The sequence below is a fragment of the Oratosquilla oratoria genome, chromosome 13 (genome assembly GCF_046742065.1).
Source record: "Oratosquilla oratoria isolate Oo_2021 chromosome 13, ASM4674206v1, whole genome shotgun sequence".
Taxonomy (NCBI): domain Eukaryota; kingdom Metazoa; phylum Arthropoda; class Malacostraca; order Stomatopoda; family Squillidae; genus Oratosquilla; species Oratosquilla oratoria.
The window spans coordinates 14,866,045-14,885,086 of NC_134789.1; the positions used below are offsets into that span (position 1 = coordinate 14,866,045).

Consider the following 19,042-nt stretch of genomic DNA (forward strand, 5'->3'; position numbering starts at 1 on the left):
AAACCTTGTATAATAGGAAGTGCGAAGCAAATTATGCTTGTTACTGATTAACTAATTTCATTGTCATTAGTGAGATTAAATCTAGAGAGGAAATGGAAGTATTGTGCCCTATTTTATATTTAGTTTGTGAAGTTCGCCATCTTTATGATCTTATAACACCATTTTTAGTTGGAATTATCTGTACTTGTCCTGGGAAGCCAGCGAAGTTCCCGAGTGTATTTTAGGAATGACTTTGGAAGGTCAAGGACAAGGTGGACCTAATGTCATGTTGGCACCTGAACAAAACTATTATTGGTAGCCATTGTAATGATTGTTGCCCTGACACTTGTCTAATATGTGTGGCACTTTGTAATCATAAGGATATTTAATGTTTGTAGCACTATCATTTGAGATGTTCACTTGAATGTAATTTCAGCTTTGACAATCAGCTTAGCCTTATAGGAACAATGGGGATTGGGGTGACAATATTATTAAAATAGGAAAATATCATTAGTGGCGGTTACTATTTTGAATTACCTGTGCGTCTTTAGAATTTAATCGGTTTTTAACTACATCAGTTTCATTTGTGGAACCGGTTTCATATTTTGGTAAATGCAAATGCTAAGCAGAGATTTGGAAGGTCATTGGTCAAGGTCAGGGTCAGTGAAAGGTCAATCTATCGTCATTGGTGGATGACATTGCTTGTGGCTGATTTTGAAGAAATTTAATAAGTTGGTGACTGGATTTGGAATGGTGAGTAAAGATGTTACTTGTGAGTTTTGGGCAAAAGTAAAGTGACAAGATGTACAAGGGGTGGTGATGGTGGTGGAATCATCATTAGCATGAAGGGTTAGAGTTTTGAGGCATTTGAGGATGAATGAAAAAAGAATGTATGGAGTGATTGTAACCACAGTGACAGTACTGGTTCTATATAGAGAAGACTTAGAATATAAGAGGCAAAAGGATTTTGAGATGTAGATATAGTGTGTAGACTTAAAAAATAAGGGAGGCAGATTTTTTTAAGATTTAATGTTAGACTTGTTTTATTAGAGATAATTAGGGTTTCTATTCTTGGGGTTAATATCGTGCCAAGTAGGTAGTCATAGAAGTGGAAAATGAGAGCTTTGAAGTGAGGAACATGTGATAGGAAATGTATACCTGAAGCTGAAGCAGTCACCTTTGCCTTGTGTGCTTAGATTGTCACTTGGAAACAAGAGAAATGTGACTCAAGCCCACAACTAGGAACATGAGACCTATATACTTTCAACTGTGCTTCCAGCACACAAGATTTAAGGAAGAAGAGTGGGAATTAAGTAATCAACATTATTTTTTTGGAGTGGAGCTTAATCTATAGTTATGAAAGAATGATGCATGTCTAAGAAATATGTGTTATAAGAATGGATAATAAGAAATTATGGTAAAATTTTACTTTCGACCTTTGTTGGAATATAGCAATACAAAATTAAATAGTAATTTTGTATATTAAAATGTATGAACGCAATATGCAATTTTGTGTGCGGAAATGAAAATAAAAATAGTTGCTAAAACAGGTTTCTAAGTAACGAAGTCGTGTACGACGAATGGTACGCCATGTTTGTTATGGTAGATTCCGACGTCGGAGAAATGAAAGGACGATAAATTTGTCTAAACTTAACTTAACTTAACTAAACTAAACTAACCTAACCTAACCTGTGTTTAATAAATCATTACCTGCAAATTAGATATCATCCGGCTGGTCCTCATCGTCATCGTCGTGAGAGACGTTGGCGGGCTTTTCAATCACTCTCTCAGCTTTTGTATGGCTATATTCCTCCAATGGTCGAAAGTAAAATTTTACCGGTTAGGTTAGTTTAATTTAGTTTAGTTTACTTTAGTTTAGACAAATATTTCGTCCTTTCATTTCTCCGACGTCGAATCTACCATAACAAACATGGCATACCATTCGTAGTACACGACTTCGTTAATTATGAAATCTGTTTTAGCAACTATTTTTATTTTCATTTCCGCACACAAAATTGCATATTACGTTCATACATTTTAATTTACAAAATTACCATTTAATTTTGTATTGCTATATTCCAACAAAGGTCGAAAGTAAAATTTTACCGAAATTAATGTGAAGGTGAAGGAGAGTGGTTGGAAAGGGAGTCATCAGATAGGGTAGATCGGTGATGAGGTAGTTTGGACACGTGAAAAGGATCACCTAAAGAGTTGTCACCCCAGAATGTCCACCTGTAAAATCATCACCCCAGGATAGCCCACTTGAATAATTGTCGCACCAACCAACAACACCTGAAGAATTGTCACCCCAGTTAGGTTAGGTTACGTTAGGTTAGGAATTGTCATCCAAGGATACCACCTGAAGAATTGTCACCCTGGAATAGCCCATCTGAAGAAGCCCATGAAAAGAATGAGGCAAGATAAGCACAATACGGAAACCAGAAGTGGAGTGAGTGATAATGAGAGGAAGATTGAGAATGAGATGGATAGATAAGGTGAACTTGGGGGTTTTGGTTGCATGTGGAATGTGTGTTAATGAGAGAAGAGCACAGAAGATATGAGTGAATGGAGGAAGGTTGTGACTGGAGTGGATAAGGAGGGGTGGAGGTAAGCTAACTCTTGTGTAGGAATATTCTCACTGCTTTGCCATTGACCCATGTAGTGTGACAGGAGGAGACAGGATGACCCTTTGTCCCAAAAATGCAAAGATGGGGTGGTTTAAGGGGTTTTATGATGTTGGTATGGTATGTGCTTTGACTTGACCCCCTCAAAGGTAAAGTGCCTTTGGTGTGTGTGTATGTATTTTCAGTCCTGTTCCTTTCAGAGAAAATTCTTGCTTTTGTAATTTTTCACAAAATTATTAATTTTTATGCAAGGATTTTCCAGAATATTAACTTTCCATTTTTTTTCATTTGTTTTGAATTCATCAAATATATCTCCTAATATTACTCTGTGTTCAGGTGTGAAGGAGGCTGAGGCAGCAGGGGCAGCTCTGAAGGAGGCGGGTTTCAAGTTTGACATTGCCCACACTTCAGTGCTTACCCGTGCTCAGAAGACTCTTGATGCTATCTTGGAGAAGATCAGCCAGAAAGACATTCCCATTGAGAAGACTTGGCGACTCAATGAGAGGCACTATGGTGGTCTGACTGGTCTTAACAAGGCCGAGACTGCAGAGAAGCATGGGGAGGAGCAGGTGAGATGGTGTAGATGAGTTTATAGAACAATTTAGATGGATTCAAGGCAATATTGCCCTTGATCCGAGCGATGTGGCAGGAGACCAGGATGACCCTTCATCCATGAAGTGCTGAGATGGGAGGGACATTAAATTGGCTTTACTTGGTGTGGGTGTGTGCCACTGTACTTTCATATGGCTGAGAATTGATTGAATGCTTTGTCCCCTTATCATAAGTGCTTTGATCAGTGTCTTCTCAATTTTGCACTAAAAAGCTGGGGTGGAATTCAGACTTCCCTTGGACCAAAGGAAAATTGGTCCTACCCATCACCTATTTTCCTTTTACTGTAGCTCCTAGAGGATGAAGGGTCATCCCTGTCCACTGCCCAGGTCAGAGGCAATGCATCAAGACACAGAAAAATATAGAAAAATATACATACAAATTATGGAACACTAGGCCAAACAACTCCATTCTGGAAAAATGCCATATGTGGTAAGAGATGATGGGTTGATTTAATTAATAATGAATGCGAGATCTAATATAAAAAAATTTAATGGTTGCTTACGCCGTCCGGTGGTAATTCGGTCACACACAGGTGGTGGTTGGGAAGGATGGCCGGGGATTCGTCAAAGTTAAAGATGCAACGGTATCGTCACTTCTGGAGTTGGGTGACGAAGGAAAAGAAGTTCAGTAAAGGAGAGTTAATAAAAACTAGCCAATCAGAAGAGACATGACGTCATGACATCAGCTCTGTGGGTCCTAAAGAGCCCCAGCTCTGAGCGGGTGACGTCACGACTACTAATTTTCCAATTTGCCAAATTTTTAATTTCCACTTTTCCGATTACATATTTTCTGACCCCAGGCGAAGCCTGGCCGGCGCAGCCGGTGGGCTTGTTACTATAAAAAAAGAAAACACTGATTTGGCATGGAGGAATGATTGATAGGGTTGATACATTTACCATTGGATTGGAGTGTCTTGCCTCATTTGATTTGAAATTTTTAATAGGATCATGGAAATTACTGTACTTCACAAGAACATTGAAGTTAGTATTTATATAGTTACAAGTAAATGGTTAGTTTTATGTTTAGTTTTATTTTGAACAAGAATAATAGACTAGAATAGAAAGAAGGTTGAATGAAAGGTAAGTTTGGCTTGTCCTATACCATTCATGTGCATTAAAGAAAACATCTTGTGATACAGGTTAAAATTTGGCGCCGTAGCTTCGACATTCCACCACCACCCATGGATAAAGACCATCCTTTCTACAAGACCATTGTTGAGGATGCACGCTACAAAGATGGACCTTCAAAGGCAGAGTTCCCCATGTTTGAATCTCTCAAGTTGTAAGTATATTTGATTGTATACTGTGGTCAACACAAAACAAATGGGTGCAACATTTTTTATTCAGTAGTCCTATCTACGTTATCTGGTAGAAGGGAAATTGAGTGTGGAGGTTGAGTCGAGACGGAAGAAAAGCAAAGGAGGCAAAAGTGCTAAAGGTGTAAATTAGATAAGGAAAAAGAGAATACCAGGTGAAGCTGAGAGGGGTAAGGGATGTAATGATGGATAAAAGACTGGAATAGAAGAATGGATATAGCTATTTCAAAGATGAATTACTCAAGTATGCTATGGAACAGATTTTAAATTTGAGTCAGAAAGTAGGAACATGGGTGTTTTTTGAGATGGTGTGTTTGGTGTGAGGAGATTGTATGAAGGAGTGATTGTGCCAACAGCACTGTATGGGGCAGAAACATGGAACGTAAGAGAGGAAGAGAGAAGGAGTTTGAATGTGTTTGAGATGAGGTGTCTGAGAAGTATGATAGGGGTTACTAGGCTAGATAGAGTGAGGAATGAGGAGGTGAGGAGGAGAACAGGGGTGGAAAGGGAGTTGGGAGATAGGGGGGATGAAAGAGTATTAGGATGGTTTGGACACATGGAAAGAATGAGTGAAGAAAGACTAGTAAAAGAGGTTTGGAAGGCAAATGTGGGGGGAGTGAACATGAAGGGGCAACCTAGGATGAGATGGATGGATGGGGTGAAAGGGGCCTTGGGGAAGAGGGAAATGTCTGTTGAGGAAGGACGGGAGAGGACAGAAGACGGGTGAATGGAGAATGGTTGTATATGGATGATGTTGTGATGCACGAGGTGGAATGGGGGGTGAAGTAGTATGTGTGGGAAAATTTTGACGCAGCCCGAGGGGATTTCTCCCCATCTTCTCCTTTTCTGCATGCGGGGATGGAGAGGGGGGGGTCACCGATTTAATGAAGCGGCCTTGCTGTGGATGTGCTGTGTCTTGCAACACTGCCTCTGACCCAGGGCAGTGGACAAGATGTAGGGATGACCCTTCATCCAGGAGGTGCCAAGATAAGAGGGAGGGTGGAGGGGAGTGGAGTTTTAGGGATGGAGTGGGTGGGAATGGTTTTTATGCCTTTTTCTTTTTGGCTACCTCCCTTGTAAGGGCGAAAAAGCCTTTGGTATATGTATGTATGTGTTTGAAAAGTATGGTAGGTATTACAAAGATGGATAAGAGTGAAGTATGGAAGGGAGCAAGAAAACAGGTGGAGAGAGCAATCAGCCTGGGTAGGTTGGAATGCTGAGGTGGTTTGGGCACATGGGAAAAAATGAGAGGGGACTCGGAAAAGTGTGGACAATAGAAATGAATGAGGTAAGCTTTAGAGGAAGTCCAGATATGTTGAAGAGGGAGAGGGATGGTCACACTAATGAGGCAGTGATGTAAACCATTTTGGCAGAGTAAGGCATGTTCCACTTTAGCTTGGCTGTGGTTAGCACTCCCAAACTATTACCGTATTTTCCGGCGTATAGTGCACGACTTTTTTCCGTTGGAAGGGCCTAAAAATGGGGGGTGCGCATTATCTACGGCCTACGATAAAAATTCTGCGGCTGTGTGTGTAATTTTTTTCACAACAACGTGACGATGTTGGCCGTCACAAAGTCGGGAGGCACACTTCTCCGTGACGTTTCGTGAGAACAAGAAGAACAGCCATGGTGACATGAAAGAATACGCCAGCATGGGCTACCGTATATAAATATTTGGTATAGGTAGGTATCTATCGAATCTTATTTTTCATGTTTAAATAGGCCTAAACACCATGAAACATGATCAATATTCATGATATTTGCCCATGTTCACAGCATCCTAGTTTGAATTTTTATGTTGGCTTTGTTGCTTCACTTTAGGTATGGTACAAATTCCATTGCGGGCCGTTCATAAACTCGTGTCAAACACCTGACTACAACACCCTCTTTCGGGAGTTATATTAACTAAACGTCACCTCGATGAGAGACTCCTATTTCACCACTGTCATTGCAGGTTCAAAGCTAAAACGAAACAGTCTGTAGTTTGTTTCAGTATTAAATAAAAAATGGTAAAGACAAATTATTTCCTCAAGATATAAAATGAACATTTTCTGTAAAAATCCCGAAATTTTTCTGTATATTTTACTTCCAATAAACTTTTTTTAGATATTTCCTACAAACTATTTAAGCTACAAAGTAATAAGGGACCAACACACAACATGAGTCATATACCGGTACATGTAGTTCCGACTTTTTCTTAGTTGTGTCCTGATTGATGCCTAAACTGACACTTAATTTAGTGACAAATCAACAGATTTCCCAGCGGTGGCTCTAGCCAATGAAAAATACTTCCCCATGTAACCTCGTTCACATGATATAAATACTGAGGTAAAACTGCGTTATAGACAAATGCGATCGGGCATGCACGTTATACGTCGGTGCGCGCTATCTGTGTGCTGAGATAATGAAGTGCATGTGTGCGCATTATAACCCGATGCGCATTTTAAGCCGGAAAATACGGTAAAGCAATATAGGTGCAGGTATAGTATGTGGCCTACGAAATTTTTCTTTGGTATAGTATGTGGCCCGCTGGACTTTTATTTCGGTATGAACCTGTCTCTTAAGCTTTAATAGTTTGGGAGTGCTAACCGCAGCCAAACTAAAGTGGAACATGCTGAGGAACACCTAGGAATGCACCGAGGTATGCACCCAACTCTGCATTTTGGGTTATGAGATCTTGCTTTGGAAGTGCCGCCCTTACAAAGAGATCAGGGCTAATGGGTAGATTCTAATTACATTGCCATCAACCCAAGCAGTGTTGTGGGGAACAGGGATGGCCTTTCATCCATGAGGTGGCGAGATGGGAGGGGTGTCAAATGGGTTTGAGTATGAAGTTTAAATGTTCTTTAACCTCTTCAATAAGTCAAATTCTTGCACACAGCATCAGATGCCTGATGTATGACGATTCAGTGATGCATCACAATACTCACGTTATGAAATATGAAATCAGAGCTGTACAACTAGTTCTTTTACTCTGAATATATTGATAACCATAGAAAAAGTGATCAAGCCAGTTCACAGAAAACTGGGGTCATTTAGCTACAACTACAAAATATAATCAAGACACAGATGCGATCACCCTCATATACCCACTCGTTTAGGCATCATCGTATGGAAGAGGTTAACTTGATCACTCCTGCAATTTGAGTGAAAGGATAGAAGGATAAAGAACAAGTTTGACCATTCTTGTTTCATCAACAAATTGCTAACGATTTACTCTTTGACCAGAACCATTGAACGCACAATGCCCTACTGGAATGACACCATTGTGCCACAGATGAAGGCAGGAAAGAAAATCCTCATTGCTGCTCATGGCAACTCCCTCCGAGGCATCGTCAAGCACCTTGACCGTATGTATTAGTTTGCTTTGAACTATGATTTCTTTCATTGTTAGTAGATATAGACTTTTGTTATTTTCCTAGGATTACTTTCAACATGGTCATCCACCACTTCTTCCACTACCATCACCACAACTACTGCTACTGCCACTATTATTATATATTTATTGTTATTATTATTATTATTATTATAGAAGGAGTGATTGTGCCAACAGCACTGTATAGAGCAGAAACATGGAACATGAGAGAGGAAGAGAGAAGGAACTTGAATGTGTTTGAGATGAAGTGTCTGAGAAGTATGATGGGGGTTACTAGGCTAGATAGAGTGAGAAATGAGGAAGTGAGGAGGAGAACAGGGGTGGAAAGGGAGCTGGGAGATAGGGTGGATGAAAGAGTATTAGGATGGTTTGGACACATGGAAAGAATGAGTGAAGAAAGACTAGTAAAGGAGGTATGGAAGGCAGATGTGGAGGGAGTGAACATGAGGGGACGTCCTAGGATGAGATGGATGGATGGGGTGAAGGGGGCTTTGGGGAAGAGGGGAATGTCGGTTGAGGAAGGACGGGAGAGGACAGAAGACGGGTGAATGGAGAATGGTTGTATATGGAAAATGTTGTGATGCATGAGGTGGATTGGACGGGGGAATGGGGGAGAGGTAGTGTGTGTGAGCAAAAATTTTTGACGCTTTTATACTACGACTGTCCCTCCGCTATGCTGTCCCCCCAACCTCTTGTTACTGTCCTGTACTATTTCTCTGAATATTCATTTCCTTTTTCGCCTACCTACCCTGTGGCAGGGCAAAAGAATATTGCCACCAAGTATTTCCACTTGGATCGTAAGAGGCAAGAAAAAAGGGACGGGGATTGGGACCAGGTATCCTTCTCCCTTTAGCCCCACAGGGGGACATTCCTAAAAAAAAGTAAAGGCATAAGAGGGTCTAGGAGTTTTCCAACCAGCACCCAAAGGTTTGGGTCTTTTAATGTGCGTGGGTGTGGTACAGATGAGAGTAAAAGGGAAGAGATAGGTAGTATGTTTGTGAGAAGAAAGATGGATCTGTTAGCTTTGAGTGAAATTAAGTTGAGAGGGAAGGGCGAGTGTAAGTTTGGGAGTGTAATTGGGAGGTTATCAGGAGTGAAGAGAGGGCGAGGGAGAGAAGGGGTGGCTATACTAGTAAGTGAACAGATCAGTAAATGTGTAGTGGAGTGGAAGGAGGTTTCCTCAAGGATAATGTGGATGAAGGTGAAACTGGGAAAGGAGATGTGGGTTTTTGTAAGTGCATATGGGCCTGGTAGTGAGAAGAGTGTAGAAGGAAGGGAGGCTTTTTGGGTAGATTTAAATGAGTGCATAGAGGGATTAGGGAGAAACGTCAATGTAGTAGTGCTGGGAGACCTTAATGCTAGGGTAGGAAATGAACCAATTGACAGAGTGGTTAGGAAATGTGGAGTTCCAAGAAAGAATCGTAGTGGAGAGTTGATGGTGGAGATGTGTCTAGAGAGTTGATGATAGCAAATAGTGTTTCGGAAGAAAGTCAAGCATAAGTACACAAGGGAGAGGGTGGTGGAGGGAAGGGTGGTAGATAGCATTAATGGACTATGTAGTGGTAGGTATAGAGATGCGACTAAAAAAAAAAAATTTTTTTTTTTTTTTTTTTTTTTTTTACCTTGACCAAAAAAAAAAAAAAGAATATTTTCGTTTTCTTTTTTATATATTTTGTTTTAAAATAACTCGGCAAGGAAAAAAACCATATTACAATAATTTTTCTGTTTGAATATCAAATCAGTATACCCCTCACTTAAGGTTTTCTATGGTGTTAGGGCACTTCCATTTTCTGTGGTTTCATGTTTTGATGTTTTATTTATTGTACAATGTACAGTTGCCCCACTTAGTTTTGGCACAGTTTTAAAAATGTTTCGGACAAGAATAGCAACTCGCCCAGTATTCTTTTTTATTACATTTTTGTGTCTGTTCATTTACATGCTTTTTTTTTTTTTTTTGCTAAATAGTAACTACCTTAAAAAATGTGACAAACGGCAAAATACTCAAAATGGTGTAGTAGACGACACATTTTTCTTGACTTACTAATGACATCTATCACTCTTATTTGACAATACGATTAATATACGTTGCAGAGGAGAGAGAACGCAGGAACATTCACGTAGTGGTCGATGGTAGACTAACAACCAGCTTCAAGCTGTGAGTGGTGATGAGTGCAGTGACAAACTAACCAAAACTATCTCATATACTTATATGTTATAACCCTATTATTAAATCAATTATTTTAATTTATTTATACAGCAGAGGACTTGTGATCCAATTATGTTATGTTAATTGTGATGCACAAAAAAAAAATTATCGCTTTTTTTTTTTTTTTTTTTTTTTTTTATCTTGTCCAAATTTGTTCAGATATTAAATATTTAGTATATAAAAACAGGTGCAAGTATGTTATTCATCCCTCCATATATGTGCATCTATCTTATTCAAAGAGGCATTAGACAGAGTATAAAAATAAACAAGTAATTAACCATATAAAGTCACTGTCAGATGCTGCAAGCATGCAACAAGTGTAGATACTGTATATGGGCCAGTATGGCTATTGGTTGGCTACCTTACAAAATTTACCTTTTATCTTAGCATACTCTTCAAAGATTAAACACTCCAATTTCCCATAATGACCCTGGACGTTGCCTAAACACAGATCCGCCACTTGGACAGTGGAAAAGGGGTTAACGTAGTAATGGGGGGAAACTGTTGTACTCCCTGCCACCCATCAGGGCTCAGAGTTTACTTTCTACCTGACTTTTTGCTCGCTATCCCTTAACTTTAACCTACAATCATACATAACATAATTGGATCACAAGCCCTCTGCTGTATAAATAAATGAAAATAATTGATTTAATAATAGGGTTATAACATAACTTATAAGTATACGAGTTAGTTTTGGTTAGTTTGTCACTGCACTCAACACCACTCACAGCTTGAAGCTGGTTGTTAGTCTACCATCGACCACTACGTGAACAGATTCCTGCGTTCTCTCTCTCCCTCTCCTCTGCAACGTATATTAATCGTATTACTTTTCAAATAAGAGTAATAGATGTATGTCATTAGTAAGTCAAGGAAAATGTGTCATCTGCTACACCATTTTGAGTATTTCGCTGTTTGTCACATTTTTTAAGGTAGTTACTATTTAGCCAAAAAAAAAAAAAAACCCGTAAATGAACACAAGAAAATGTAATAAAAAGAAATACTGGGTGAGTTGCTATTCTTGTCTGAAACATTTTTAAAACTGTGCCAAAACTAAGTGGGGCAATTGTTCATTGTAAAATAAATAAAACGCATCAAAACATGAAACCACAGAAAATGGAAGTGCCCTAACCATAGAAAACCTCAAGTGAGGGGTATACTGATTTATTTGATATTCTAACATAAAAAAATTATTGTAATATGGTTCTTTTCCTTGCCGAGTTATTTTAAAACGAAAATATCTTCTTTTTTATTTATTTATTTATTTTTTTTATTTATTTTTTTTTTTTTTAAGAAAAAAAAAAAAAAAAGGGGGATGGTTTCTTTTTGAGTTGCATCTCAAGGACTTATGTATGATTGTAGGTTAAAGTTAAGGGATAGCGAGCAAAAAGTCAGGTAGAAAGTAAACTCTGAGCCTTGATGGGTGGTGGGAAGTACAACAGTTTCCCCCCATTACTATGTTAACCCCTTTTCCACTGTCCAAGTGGCAGATCTGTGTTTAGGCAACGTCCAGGGTCCTTATGGGAAATTGGAGTGTTTAATCTTTAGAGTATGCTAAGATATAAGGTAAATTTTGTAAGGTAGCCAACCAATAGCCATACTGGCCCATGTACAGTATCTACACTTGTTGCAGGCTTGCAGCATCTGACAGTGACTAAAATGGTCAATTACTTGTTTATTTTTATACTCTGTCTCTTTGAATAAGATAGATGCACATATGTGGAGGGATGAATAACATACTTGCACCTGTTTTTATATACTAAATATTTAATATCTGAACAAATTTGGATGAGATTAAAAAAAAATCATAATTTTTTTTTCTATAAAAAAAAACGCGATTTTCATTTATTATTATTATTATTAATATATTTTTTTTGCTTTGGGGAAGAGGGGAGTGTCTGTTGAGGAAGGAAGGGAGAGGACGGAAGACAGAGGTGAGTGGAGAATGGTTGTATATGGATGATGTTGTGACTGCATGAGGAGGAATGGGCGGGGGGGGGGGTAGTATGTGTGTGAGTATGTGTGAGTAAATTTTGACGCAGCCCGAAGGGATTTCTCCCCGTCCTCCCTTTATATGCAAAGGGGGACGGAGAGGGGGGGTCGCCGATTAAATGAAGCGGCCTTGCTGTGGATGTACTGTGTCTTGCGACACTGCTTCTGACCCAGGGCGGTGGGCAGGGTTCAGGGATGACCCGTCATCCAGGAGGTGCTCAGATGAGAGGAAGGGTGGGAGGGGTGTGGAGTGTATTTAGGGATGAAATGGGTGGGAGTGTTTTTATGCCTTTCCCTTTGTGGCTACCTCCCTTGGAAGGGGGAAAAAGCCTTGGTATATGTATGTATGTATGTATTAATATATATATATATATATATATATTTTTTTTTTTTGCATCTATAGGTAGGTAGGAGTATAATAGGAAGAGTTAAGGATGTACATGTACTAAGGGGAGAGAGTGGGGGAATATCAGATAATTTTCTGGTGGAAGGTAAGTCGAGTGGAGGATAGATGGAGAAAGAGGAAAAGGACAAAGGGAGGTGCTTAGAGTGAACTCATATGAAAATGAAAAGGAGTATAAGAAGCTGAGAGAGGAGTGGGAGGGAGTGAAAGATAGAGTAGAGGTAGGAGTGGAAGAGGAATGGGGATGGTTCAAGGAGGGAGTCACAAAGTGGGCGAAGATGGTGTTTGCAACAAAAAGGACAGGAGGAAATAGAAGGAAGGGTAGTGAATGGTTGGATGAGGAAACAAAGAAGGTTGTAGAAGAGAAGAAACGAGCTTTCACAGATTGGTTGCAAAATAGGACGAGGGAGTCATATGAGAGATACAAAGAAAAGAAAAGAGAAGTAAAGCACAAGATGTGAAATGGGGTAAGGGTAAGACAGAAAATTTTGAAAGTAATAAAAAATGTTTTGGAACGAAATTAAGAGAGGAAGAGGAGGGGAATCAAGTCGAGAAGAAAAGGTAAAAGATGCAGATGGAGAGATGATAATGGAAGAGAAGGCAGTTAGTGGAAGATGGGCAGAATATTTTAGGGAGTTGCTAAATGTGAAGGAGGATAGGGAGGGAAAGTTAGTTGCATTGGGAAGTGCTAAGAAAATGACCGTGATGAGTGAGGATAATGGAGGAGAAATAAGGAAGGATGAAGTGAAGGCAGTTGTTTAGATGATGAAAGCAGGTAAGGCCCCTGGTCTGGATGGATACCATGCAGAATGTCGTAAAAAAAAAAAGAGGAGGTACATTGATGGTGGACTGACTGGTGAGGTTATTTAATGTTTGCTGGAGAGAGGGTAGAGTGCTGGAGGACTGGAGTAGTGCCTGTATAGTTCCACTTTACAAGGGAAAAGGGGTGTGAGTGTGGTGGTTTCGGAGGGATTAGCTTGTTGAGTGTAGTTGGGAAGGCTTATGGGAGGATCTTGATTGAGAGGATTGGGAGAGGAACAGAGGGGTGTAATTGGTGAGGAACAGTGTGGATTTAGGACAGGTAGAGGTTGTGTAGATCAGGTTTTTGTGGTATGACAGATATGTGAGAAAGCTATAGGAAAGGGGAAGGTTTTTTTTTTTTTTTTTTTTGCTTTTATGGATCTGGAAAGGGCTTATGACAGGGTGGACAGGAAGGCACTGTGGGAGGTTTTGCGGATATATAGGATAGCTGTCAAGAGTTTTTATGAGAGTAGTAGAGCATGTGTCAGGATTAGAAATGGAGAGAGTGAGTGGTTCGAGGTAAAGGTGGGACTTCCTCAAGGATGCGTTATGTCTCCCTGGCTCTTCAACTTATACATGGATGGGGTAGTGTGAGAGGTAAATGCAAGGGTGGTGGGTCAGGGATTGGAGATGGTTAAAGAAAATGGAGAAAAGTGGGAGGTGAGCCAGCTGTTGTTTGCTGACGACACTGCGCTTGTGGCAGGATCGGAGGGGGGATTGAGGAAGTTGGTGGCAGAGTTTGGGAGAGTGTGTGAAAGAAGAAAGCTGAAGATAAATGTGGGTAAAAGTAAGGTGATGAGATGTACAAGGGGTGAAAGTGGCAGCAGACTGTAAGTGAGAATTAAGGGAGAGCGACTGGAGGAAGTGGATAGTTTTAGATACTTGGGTGCAAATGTGGCAGGAAAAGGTGGAGTTGGGGGTGGAGGTAGAATGTAGATTGAGAGAAGTGAGTAAATGCCTTGGTGGATTAAAAAGTGTAATGAGGAATAGACATTTGGGAATGGATGCTAAGAGGAGACTTTATGAAGGAGTGATTGTGCCAACAGCACTGTTTGGGGCAGAAACATGGAACATAAGAGAGGAGTTTGAAAGTGTTTAAGATGAGGTGTCTGAGAAGTATGATAGGGGTTACTAGGCTGGATAGAGTGAGAAATGAGGAGGTGAGGAGGAAAACAGGGGTGGAAAGGGAGTTGGGAGATAGGGTTGATGAAAGAGTATTAGGATGGTTTGGACACATGGAAAGAATGAGTGAAGAAAGACTAGTAAAAGAGGTATGGAAGGCAGGTGTGGAAGGAGTGAACACGAGGAGACGTCCTAGGATGAGATGGATGGATGGGGTGAAGGGGGCTTTGGGGAAGAGGGGAATGTCTGTTGAGGAAGGACGGGAGAGGACAGAAGACAGGTGAATGGAGAATGGTTGTATATGGATGATGTTGTAATGCATGAGGTGGAATGGGTGGGAGGATGTGGGGTGAGGTAGTATGTGTGAGCAAAAATTGACACAGCCCGAAGGGATTTCTCCCCGTCTTCTCCTTTTCTGCATGGGGGGTCGCCAATTTAATGAAGCGGCCTTGCTGTGGATGTGCTGTGTCTTGCGACACTGCTTCTGACCCAGGGCAGTGGACAGGGTGCAGGGATGACCTGTCATCCAGGAGGTGCTAAGATAAGAGGGAGAGTGGAGGGGAGTGGAGTGTATTTAGGGATGGAATGGGTGGGAATGATTTTGTGCCTTTTTGTTTTTGGCTACCTCCCTTGTAAGGGGAAAAAAGCCTTAGTATATGTATGTATATTTACAATTTAACTTTTTTGTTTCACAGAAATGTCAGATGCTGCAATCATGGGTCTGAACCTACCTACTGGCATCCCATTTGTGTATGAACTTGATGAGAACATGAAACCTGTTGTCTCCATGAAGTTCCTTGGTGATGAAGAGACCGTTAAAGCAGCCATGGAAAAAGTGGCAGCACAGGGCAAGGCTAAGTAAAGAGGACCACGGGATTTTAAGGAAATGAAATTAATTTTTTTTTGTAACTGATTGTTGATATGCTTTCATATGTGTATGTGTATATACTGGTATATACATATATTTATATAAAGGGTCAGTTATGTGCAGAGAGCTAAATGGTTTGGAATATCTACCCAAAATAATTTGAGGTATTATTTATTTATGATGTATGGCATTAGTAGATGATGATGTAAATTTGGGTTTATATAAGGATCCAATATGTTCCATGTTTGCCTTTGCCAAAAAAACTGCAACAGAAGTGGTATCTAGTCTTTAATACCATCTAACCGAACTATCACTCTTGGGTAGTTTTATCAAAATGGGTTTTCACACATGTTCAACAAAAAGGTTAGAATTTTGGAGGTGCAAAGACAAAAACAAGCAGTATATTTATTGAGTACAGACTGAATTGTTCCTGGCATGGCCATCAATGGAGGGAAGGGTGCTAGAGGGCTTGTTGCCTCTTCACATCCTGTTGCGTGTATTATTATATAAGCATGTGTACCCACACACACGCACCAAGAGAGTGAGAGGTGGGGGAAGTAAAAGTGAGTACTGATTAATAAAATACTTCCCTCAAGCAACCTAAAGCATGCGACTCTAAATTCAATGGGATTTGTGATGGATATTCAGTGATATGAATAATTTAGTTGAGGGCAGGATGTCAAGGATGATAGAAATTAAGGCAGATGTGTAAGGACATTCTAAAATGTTGACCCTATAAAATCATCTTTGGGAGCTTCACTTCTCCTACCCCATTTGGTCTTGCCATGGAAATGTTCTAGTAAATGCTCGTAGGTACCAGAAGAACCTAATGTATGTTTGTCTTTGTCAGAATGGCTGTGTCTGGAGGATAAAATGATAAGTTCAGTATTGTGAAGTATTTTTATTATCCCTAGTGTTTCAAACATGTAGACAGTACTTAATGTCTATATGATCCATGGAATAGGGTGTTAAGGTGTCATATGGTATCCAAATTTACTAAGCAAATTGTAGATAGGCATTGACATACTGAAATGATTAGTAAAGTTTCCAATCCCTTTTAGCTAAAGAAAATTATTTCTTAGAAATGTGAATAAGGATAATGTTGGGCTAAAAGGTAAAAGAGGAAGAGAAGGAAATAGATAAGTTATTGGGAATAGTGTGTAAGAACAGTTTCAGGACTTGATGAAACCTCAAATTGGATACTTGAGGAATACAGGGACCAACTGGCAGACAAGATTTTTTTCCTTTTGTGGAACCTTTCCAATCGTGATGTTCCAAGGAACATCTTCATAAGAATTTAAATTTTACAATCTTAAGTTATCTTTCTCTTTCATGAAGTAAACCAATATTTTTCTGATAATCGGTTTAGGTATAAAAAAAAAATAGTTTGCCTAGCTATCTATATACCAAGGACCTTTTTCCCCATACATGGGAAGTAGCAAAGTCAAAAGGTAAGTACCCACTCCCATCCACCACACTTTCCTCCCTCTCATCTTAGCTCCTCGTGGAGGATGAGTCATCCCTGTATCCTACCCACTGTTCTGAGTCGGAAGAATCAGCAACCCCACCTCTGTCTCCTCGCGCAAAAGAGAAGACTGGGAGAAATACCTTCATTAAAACCATTTGCACATAACCACTCCCCCCACCCCATCATAGTATCATCTATACACAGCCAATCTCCACTCACCCCTATCTTCTGTCTTTGCCCTTCCTTGCTCAACATCCCTTTCACCTCATCCCAACCATCTCATCCTTGGTTGTCCCCTCAGTTTAACTCACCCCCCCACCTCTTTTACCAATCTCTCTTCACTCGTTCTTTCCATGTGTCCAAACCATCCCAATACTCTTTCATTGGCCCTATCTGCCATCACCTTTTCCACCCCAGTGATTGCAAGCATGTTGTAAGGGGGCAACAGTGAAACAGGTTGTATGGTTCGTGGGTTTATTAATCGGTAGGTTATGTGTACAGGGGGCACGTGAAGTACCTAAGAGGCCTACAGAGCAACTGCCCATGGGCGAAGGTGCTAGGTGCTGTAAGAACACATACATGAATAGGACCTTTGATAGGTCTATGAATGGGGTCCTTGTAGTTGGGAGCATCTGGGGGTGGGGCACGCAGCGCTCCACCCCTGCACTAGTTCGTGTTAGTCCCATGGCCAATACACTATACTACACCCAGCTCACCTCCTCATTTCTTGCTCTGTCCAACCTTGTAACCCCTACCAAACTTCAGATATTTCATCTCGAACACGTTTAAACTTTTCCTCTCTGCCTCTCTTAAATTCAAAATCTCTGCCCCATAAGTGTTATCAGCACAATCATTTCTTCATATTCTCTTTGCATCCATTGCCAAATGCCTATTTCTCATAACACTTTTTAATCCCCTAAGGCATTCACTTCTCTCGGTACAATTTATTTCCACCTTCACTCCCTGTCCTGCCACATGACCCCATATACCTAAAGCTATCCACTCTTAACCTCTCCTTTAAGACTTGCTTCCAACTTTCTACCATTCTCTCCCCTTGTTCATCTCATCACTTACCCACATTTACCTTCAACTTTCCTATTGCATACCTTCCCAAACTCAGTCACTAACTCCCTTAATCCACCTTTGACCCTGCCACAAGTGCACTGTTGCCAGCAAACAACAATTGGCTTACCTCCCACTTTTCTCCATTTTCTTCAACCATCTCCAGTCCCCTACCCATTACCCTTGTCTTTACCTCCCGCACCATCCCATCCATGTTGAACAGCCATGGCAACTTGACACATCCCTGTTGTAGGGATAATAAATATGTATTAATGACATTTTCACATTTTCCTACCTTTAAGAGGCATGACAGTTAACACATGTTTTGATTCATCATAAGAGAAACATTCAGAATGGGACTTCCCAGTCACCTCACTCAGTTTCCTGTAACAGTAATACACCTCCAAGTCTGAATGAAAGATTGATAAAAAGGTGAAATATGATGTAGAATAAAAATTTCCTTCTAAACTAAATATTTTTCACAATCCTGCTTTACCATTTTAACAGCTGCAACTGAAAACTAAGAAATCAAAGTAGAGTATACATATACCAAAGGGTCCTTTCTTCCATAAAAATGGGGGTCAAGTGAACGCATAAAATTGTCCTACACCCATTCAAAGATCCACTTGTTCTGTTATTGTAGCTCCTCTGATGAAATGCTGTCCTTGTCCCCTGCTACACTGCCAAGGTCAGAATGCATCAAAATGGCAGCTTTGCAGCAGGACCTGACAACCAAAGCTGGTTAACTCCCGCAGCTTCATTGCATGATGACCCTCCCCCTCATCCACCTGAGAAATATACAGAGCAGACAGAAGAAATCCCTAAAGGTTGTCATTTCCTTATCCATTTAAAACCACTATCCATTGGTAGCCATTTTGCCCTCTCCCTTCCTTGCTTGACATACATTTCTCTTGTACCAAGTGTTCCCTTTACCCCATCCATCCCCCTCATTCTTGGTCTTCCCTCAAGAGGATATATAAATAAAAAAATATATCTGTGTTATATTTGTTTAGAGACTTACATCTAGATAATTACAATAAAATTAAAGGAAGATAAATTAAGCACAAATGGTAACTACAGCACAGCTATACAAGCTAAGCAGATGTACACAACCACATAGTGATATCACTGCTGCTTTTCTGGATCAATCCTCTACAAATAGGGAAATGATCAAAAGGTTAAAATTAGTGCAGTTTAACATTGTTGGATACAGTATG

The 19,042-nt window shown here is 40.2% G+C and overlaps 2 protein-coding genes across 2 annotated transcripts in view; one reads left to right on the forward strand and one right to left on the reverse strand.

The window, feature by feature from the left end:
- Pglym78 (phosphoglyceromutase 78) overlaps positions 1 to 16,186 on the forward strand; it is a 16,684-nt gene extending 498 nt beyond the window's left edge. The window contains exons 2-5 of the mRNA XM_076196853.1: positions 2,940 to 3,172; positions 4,354 to 4,496; positions 7,759 to 7,880; positions 15,123 to 16,186. Coding sequence (XP_076052968.1) covers positions 2,940 to 3,172; positions 4,354 to 4,496; positions 7,759 to 7,880; positions 15,123 to 15,289 — 665 coding nt within the window. The 3' untranslated portion in view covers positions 15,290 to 16,186. The remainder of the gene's footprint in view (positions 1 to 2,939; positions 3,173 to 4,353; positions 4,497 to 7,758; positions 7,881 to 15,122) is intronic.
- The window catches only part of RpS8 (ribosomal protein S8), a 194,327-nt gene that overhangs the window by 55,147 nt on the left and 120,138 nt on the right, over positions 1 to 19,042 (reverse strand). The gene's annotated exons all lie outside the window — the stretch shown is intronic.